This window comes from Pollicipes pollicipes, unplaced genomic scaffold (genome assembly GCF_011947565.3).
Source record: "Pollicipes pollicipes isolate AB1234 unplaced genomic scaffold, Ppol_2.1 Scaffold_4881;HRSCAF=5763_pilon_pilon_pilon, whole genome shotgun sequence".
In the NCBI taxonomy this organism is placed as follows: Eukaryota; Metazoa; Arthropoda; class Thecostraca; order Pollicipedomorpha; family Pollicipedidae; genus Pollicipes; species Pollicipes pollicipes.
The window spans coordinates 28,738,105-28,746,021 of record NW_023596576.1 but is presented as its reverse complement, the minus strand read 5'-3'; the positions used below and the strand labels follow the sequence as shown (position 1 = coordinate 28,746,021).

The 7,917-nt window shown below is 47.9% G+C and overlaps 1 protein-coding gene across 1 annotated transcript; it reads left to right on the top strand.

The window, feature by feature from the left end:
• Positions 1–542: 542 nt before the first annotated feature.
• LOC119100219 (uncharacterized) lies at positions 543–4,780 on the top strand. The gene is made up of 5 exons (XM_037223329.1): positions 543–704; positions 924–1,199; positions 2,543–2,794; positions 3,013–3,288; positions 4,653–4,780. The coding sequence occupies exons 1-5, from the start codon at positions 647–649 to the stop codon at positions 4,778–4,780; spliced, it is 990 nt and encodes a 329-aa protein (XP_037079224.1). The 5' UTR covers positions 543–646.
• The last annotated feature ends 3,137 nt before the right edge of the window (positions 4,781–7,917 follow it).

Below are 7,917 nucleotides of genomic sequence, written 5' to 3'. Positions count from 1 at the left end.
TGCTTACATCTCCCAAGATGGATGATTGATCTGGTAGCTATCAGTGATATCGGATCAAGTAGCGTTGTGATTGTATCCTTGACCTTCGAGCTTTGGTTCAAGTAGGGATACATGCTGATAAGAAACGGTTCTGTAACTGCGCAAGAATGACAATGGCAAATTTACTTCGGTATGGCACAAAGCATGCAGCAACAGATTGACTCTGCAATGCAGATTAATGAGGTGCTGCGGCAGCACTTTAAGTCATTACATTTTTTGGAGCACAACAGAGGTCATGTTTTTTTTCCTCCGTGCGTGCACTCCCGTCGTCGGCTCTTGGGCAGAGATAATTACAACAGTGTTTGCCGAGCGGCAAGTCGGACATTGCTCATGCAAAACGTAGACTTGTGTAAACTCAAGAGCCTTGGTACAAATTGGGTACTGATTTCACGCACCATATCATGCGTTGCAGCTGAGCCGAGCCCCGTTGAAAAGCTTCTGGAAGAGTTGAAAGCCCTCGTGGACAAGTACCTGCCGATCCTGGGACCCGATCATCGGTCTGACAGAAGATCAGGTCAATGCCGTCATCTCCAACTTTGACAAGTTTGTGGCCGATTGCGAGGCTCTAAATCACGGCACTGTTGACATCTCCACCGGACTCGAGAACATGGTCACCGACATCATCGAGATCCTGAGAGCCCTGGGCATCGATACTACCAATCCTAGTGAGTAGTGAATGACCGTTGGTCATGTCTGCTCATAGCGTTCATGTCAGCAGTTCAGTGATGACGAAAAAAGTAGTAACCACGAGCCTCAAAATCACCAATAGTATGTAAATGCGTAGTTTTGAGACAGCACCTACAAACCGGATGCTTAGCTCATGTATCCATTGCTGAGTTCCATTTAGGGTACCAATGCATCAGCTCCACGCTCCTTGTCCACAGCTGACGACACACCGACCGATCTGGACGGCCTGCTGACTCAGCTGGAGAGTCTTCTAAGCAAGGGGCTCGAGTCCCTGGGGCCGGTGCTGGGTCTGACTGATGACCAGATCAAGGCTGCAGAGGCTGACATTGACACGCTCATCAAGGACATCGAGTCGGCCGAGCACGGGCACACCGACATCGACACTGCGCTGGAGAAGATCCTGACGGACGTGCTCAACATTCTGAAGGACTGCGGAGCTCCCATCCTACCCAGGACGGTTTCTATGGCCACCAGTACGTCAGCAGCAATTGGTGTATGAGAACTGATTGCTGCAAAGTACGTTATTTTGCAAAACATTACAACGGTCAGCAAACTTCATTACTGGATTTCACGTAATGTATGCCTCCTCACTTCCTTGGATTATATAACCGACGACCGGCAGTCATATGGACTGCAATTATATGTTCAGAACGACAGCTCTCCCACTTAACGCCCATAGTAATGGTATGTCGGGAGAAATGTTTTCAGTTCGTCCCGCACACACATGAGGATTTCACTGCAAGGGTTTTCCTGACGCCATTTTTATAACAGTCACCTGTGGTTGTAATTCTAGGAATATCTTACCAGTAACCTGCATAGTAACATCACAAGAACGGGGAATGAACAAATTTCTGATTCTCTGGTTAAAAAGCAATCGGACGAACAGAGTCATCAGCAAAACGTGCTGTTCTGTTTTCCATGCTAGTCAACACAGCAGGTGTTAAACAAAACGCAATAAGTAGGCATAGCTACTGTCAGCATTACACTGCACACTACATACCCAGCACACAACCTGGGATAAATATGGCTAAGCGCCTTTTCGCATGCATTTAGAGCTCAAGCCACCTTGCAGAATCAATCATTTTCATGAAATTAATGCGCAGCTCATGCCGGTCATTCTCTGTGGGCCCGACCAGCTCAGCGAAAGATTATTGCTGGTTGAGTTTGGATGCTAGCGCCAGGAAGTGGGCATTCGTAAAACTGATTGGTAGGCAATCTACACGTGTGTATACAAAAATTGATTCAAGTGCGCACTCGCCGGCATGTATAACGACGCATTATTGGGCCATTTTAGCTAAAATGCATGTATGCTATTAATTTTTCGACGACGTGCACTCCGCTTGTACTAAATAGCGCATTGCTTACCTCTCCCAAGATGGATGAACGATCTGGTAGCTATCAGTGACATCGAATCAAGTAGCGTTGTGATTGTATCCTTGGCCTTCGAGCTTCGGTTCAAGTAGGGGTACATGCTGATAAGAAACGGTTCTGTAACTGTTTGCGCAGCAATGACAATGGCAAATTCCCTCCAGCATGGCACAAGGCATGCAGCAACAGATCGACTCTGCAATACAGATTAATGAGGTGCTGCAGCAGCACTTCAAGGCATTGCATTTTTTGGAGCACAACAGAGGTCATGTTTTTTTTCCTCCGTCATGCGTGCACTCTCGTCGTCTGCTCTTGGGCAGAGATAATTACAACAGTGTTTGCCGAGCGGCAAGTCGGACATTGCTCATGCAAAACGTAGACTGGTGTAAACTCAAGAGCCTTGGTACAAATTGGGTCCTGATTTCACGCACCATATCATGCGTTGCAGCTGAGCCGAGCCCCGTTGAAAAGCTTCTGGAGGAGTTGAAAGCCCTCGTGGACAAGTACCTGCCGATCCTGGGACCGATCATCGGTCTGACAGAGGATCAGGTCAATGCCGTCATCTCCAACTTTGACAAGTTTGTGGCCGATTGCGAGGCTCTAAATCACGGCACCGTTGACATCTCCACCGGACTCGAGAACATGGTCACCGACATCATCGAGATCCTGAGAGCCCTGGGCATCGATACTACCAATCCCAGTGAGTAGTGAATGACCGTTGGTCATGTCTGCTCATAGCGTTCATGTCAGCAGTTCAGTGATGACGAAGAAAGTGGTAGCACGAGCTTTAAAATCACCATTCGTATGCGATTGCGTAGTTTTGAGACAACACCTACAAACTGGATCCTTAGCTCATGCATTCATTGCTGAGATCCATTTAGGGTACCAATGCATCAGCTACACGCTCCTTGTCCACAGCGGACGACACACCGACCGATCTGGACGGCCTGCTGACTCAGCTGGAGAGTCTTCTAAGCAAGGGTCTCGAGTCCCTGGGGCCGGTGCTGGGTCTGACTGATGACCAGATCAAGGCTGCAGAGGCTGACATTGACACGCTCATCAAGGACATCGAGTCGGCCGAGCACGGACACACCGACATCGACACTGCGCTGGAGAAGATCCTGACGGACGTGCTCAACATTCTGAAGGACTGCGGAGCTCCCATCCTACCCAGGACGGTTTCTATGGTCACCAGTACGTCAGCGGCAAATGGTGTATGAGAACTGATTGCTGCAAAGTACGTTGTTGTGCAAAACATTACAACGATCAGCAAACTTCATTACTAGATTTTACATAATGTATGCCTCCTCACTTACTTGGATTATGTGACTGACGACCGGCAGTCATATAGGCTGCAATCATATGTAAAGAATGACAGCTCTCCCACTTAAAGCCCGTAGTAATGGTATGTCGGGAGAAATGTTTTCAGTTCGTCCCGCACACACATGAGGATTTCACGGCAAGGGTTTTCCTGACTCCATTTTTATAACAGTCACCTGTGGTTACACGCCTAGGAGTATCTTACCAGCAACCTGCATGGTAACATCATAAAAACGGGGAATAAAAAAATTCTGATTCTCTGGTTAAAAAGCAATCGGACGAACAGAGTCATCAGCAAAACGTGCTGTTTTGTTGCCATGTTAGTCAACCCAGCAGGTGTTAAACAAACGCAGTAAGTAGACATAGCTACTGTCAGCATTACACTGAACACTACATACCCAGCACACAACCTGGGATAAATAGGGCTAAGCGCCTTTTCGCATGCATTTAGAGCTCAAGCCACTTGCAGAAATCAATCATTTCATCAAGTTAACGCTGTTGCTCATGCTGGTCATTCTCTGTGGGCCCGACCAGCTCAGCGAAAGGCTATTGCTGGTTGAGTGTGGATGCTTAGCGCCAGGAGTGGGCATTCGTAAAACTGATTGGTAGGCAGTCTACACGTGTGTATATAAAAATTGATTCAAGTGCGCACTCGCCGGCATGTATAACGACGCATTATTGGGCCATTTTAGCTGATATGCATGTATGCTATTAATTTTTCGAAGGTTCGAAGGTTTCGAAGGTGATTCGTGCACCCCGCATGTACTAAATTGCGCGTTGCTTACCTCTCCCAAGATGGATGAACGATCTGGTAGCTATAAATGATATCGGATCAAGTAGCGTTGTGATTGTATCCTTGGCGTTCGAGCTTCAGTTCAAGTAAGGATGCATGCTGATAAGAAACGGTTCTGTAACTGTTTGCGCAACAATGACAATGGCAAATTCCCCCCAGCATGGCACAAAGCATGCAGCAACAGATCGACTCTGCAATACAGACTAATGAGGTGCTGCAGCAACACTTTAAGGGATTACATTTTTTGGAGCACTATAGAGATCATGTTTTTTTTCCTCCGTCATGCGTGCACTCTCGTCGTCTGCTCTTGGGCAGAGATAATTACAACAGTGTTTGCCGAGCGGCAAGTCGGACATTGCTCATGCAAAACGTAGACTGGTGTAAAACTTCAAGAGCCTTGGTGCAAATTGGGTACTGATTTCACGCACCATATCATGCGTTGCAGCTGAGCCGAGCCCCGTTGAAAAGCTTCTGGAGGAGTTGAAAAGCCCTCGTGGACAAGTACCTGCCGATCCTGGGACCGATCATCGGTCTGACAGAGGATCAGGTCAATGCCGTCATCTCCAACTTTGACAAGTTTGTGGCCGATTGCGAGGCTCTAAATCACGGCACCGTTGACATCTCCACCGGACCTCGAGAACATGGTCACCGACATCATCGAGATCCTGAGAGCCCTGGGCATCGATACTACCAATCCCAGTGAGTAGTGAATGACCGTTGGTCATGTCCTGCTCATAGCGTTCATGTCAGCAGTTCAGTGATGACGAAGAAAAAGTGGTAGCACGAGCTTTAAAAATCACCCGTTCGTATGCGATTGCGTAGTTTTGAGACAACACCTACAAACTGGATCCTTAGCTCATGCATTCATTGCTGAGATCCATTTAGGGTACCAATGCATCAGCTACACGCTCCTTGTCCACAGCGGACGACACACCGACCGATCTGGACGCCTGCTGACTCAGCTGGAGAGTCTTCTAAGCAAGGGTCTCGAGTCCCTGGGGGCCGGTGCTGGGTCTGACTGATGACCAGATCAAGGCTGCAGAGGCTGACATTGACACGCTCAATCAAGGACTATCGAGTCGGCCGAGCACGGACACACCGACATCGACACTGCGCTGGAGAAGATCCTGACGGACGTGCTCAACATTCTGAAGGACTGCGGGAGCTCCCATCCTACCCAGGACGGTTTCTATGGCCACCAGTACGTCAGCCGGCAAATGGTGTATGAGAACTGATTGCTGCAAAGTACGTTGTTGTGCAAAACATTACAACGATCAGCAAACTTCACTTACTAGATTTACATAATGTATGCCTCGTCACTTACTTGGATTATATGACTGACGACCGGCAGTCATATAGGCTGCAATCATATGTAAAGAATGACAGCTCTCCCACTTAAAGCCCATAGAAAGGGTATGTCGGGAGAAATGTTTTCAGTTCGTCCCGCAACACATGAGGATTTCACGGCAAGGGTTTTCCTGACTCTATTTTTATAACAGTCACCTGTGGTTACACGCCTAGGAGTATTACCAGAAACCTGCATGGTAACCAAAAACGGGAAATAAAAAAATTTCTGATTCTCTGGTTAAAAAGCAATCGGACGAACAGAGTCATCAGCAAAACGTGCTGTTTTGTTGCCATGTTAGTCAACCCAGCAGGTTGTAAACAAAACGCAGTAAGTAGACATAGCTACTGTCAGCATTACACTGAACACTACATACCCAGCACACAACTGGGATAATATGGCTAAGCGCCTTTTCGCATGCATTTAGAGCTCAAGCCACCTTGCAGAATCAATCATTTTCATCAAGTTAACGCGTTGCTCATGCTGGTCATTCTCTGTGGGCCCGACCAGCTCAGCGAAAGGCTATTGCTGGTTGAGTGTGGATGCTAGCGCAGGAAGTGGGCATTCGTAAAACTGATTGGTAGGCAGTCTACACGTGTGTATATAAAAATTGTATTCAAGTGCGCACCTCGCCGGCATGTATAACGACGCATTATTGGGCCATTTTAGCTGATATGCATGTATGCTTTTAATTTTTCGAATGTTCGAAGGTTTTCGAAGGTGATTCGTGCACCCCGCATGTACTAAATTGCGCGTTGCTTACCTCTCCCAAGATGGATGAAACGATCTGGTAGCTATAAATGATATCGGATCAAGTAGCGTTGTGATTGTATCCTTGGCGTTCGAGCTTCGGTTTCAAGTAAGGATGCATGCTGATAGAAACGGTTCTGTAACTGTTTGCGCAACAATGACAATGGCAAATTCCTCCCCCCAGCATGGCACAAAGCATGCAGCAACAGATCGACTCTCAATACAGACTAATGAGTTGCTGCAAGCACAGCACTTTAAGGGATTACATTTTTTGGAGCACTATAGAGATCATGTTTTTTTTCCTCCGTCATGCGTGCACTCTCGTCGTCTGCTCTTGGGCAGAGATAATTAACAACAGTGTTTGCCGAGCGGCAAGTCGGACATTGCTCATGCAAACGTAGACTGGTGTAAACTCAAGAGCCTGGTACAAATTGGGTCCTGATTTCACGCACCATATCATGCGTTGCAGCTGAGCCGAGCCCCGTTGAAAGCTTCTGGAGGAGTTGAAAGCCCTCGTGGACAAGTACCTGCCGATCCTGGGACCGATCATCGGTCTGACAGAGGATCAGGTCAATGCCGTCATCTCCAACTTTGACAAGTTTGTGGCCGATTGCGAGGCTCTAAATCACGGCACCGTTGACATCTCCACCGGACTCGAGAACATGGTCACCGACATCATCGAGATCCTGAGAGCCCTGGGCATCGATACTACCAATCCAGTGAGTAGTGAATGACCGTGGTCATGTCTGCTCATAACGTTCATGTCAGCAGTTCAGTGATGACGAAGAAAGTGGTAGCACGAGCTTTAAAATCACCAATCGTATGCGATTGCTGGTTTGAGACAGCACCTACAACTGGATGCTTAGCTCATGTATCCATTGCTGAGTTCCATTAGGGTACCAATGCATCAGCTACGCTCCTTGTCCACAGCGGACGACACACCGACCGATCTTGACGGCCTGCTGACTCAGCTGGAGAGTCTTCTAAGCAAGGGCTCGAGTCCCTGGGGCCGGTGCTGCTGGGTCGACTGATGACCAGATCAAGGCTGCTGAGGCTGACATTGACACGCTCTCAAGGACATCGAGTCGGCCGAGCACGGACCACCGACATAGACACTGCGCTGGAGAAGATCCTGACGGACGTGCTCAAAATTCTGAAGGACTGCGGAGCTCCCATCCTACCAGGACGGTTTCTATGGCCACCAGTACGTCAGCAGCAATGGTGTATGAGAGCTGATTGCTGCAAAGTACGTTATTGTGCAAAACATTACAACGATCAGCAACTTCATTACTAGATTTCACATAATGTATGCCCCCGCACTTACTTGGATTATGTGATGGACGACCGGCAGTTCATATGGGCTGCAATCATATGTAAAGAATGACAGCTCTCCCACTTAAAGCCCGTAGTAATGGTATGGTCGGGAGAAATGTTTTCAGTTCGTCCCGCACCACACATGAGGATTTCACGGCAGGGTTTCCGACTCCATTTTTATAACAGTCACCCGTGGTTACAATCCAGGAATATCTTACCAGCTACCTGGGTGGTAAGATCAGAAAAAGAGGAATGAAAAAGTTTCTGATCCTCTGTTAAAAGGCAATCACACGAAAGAGTC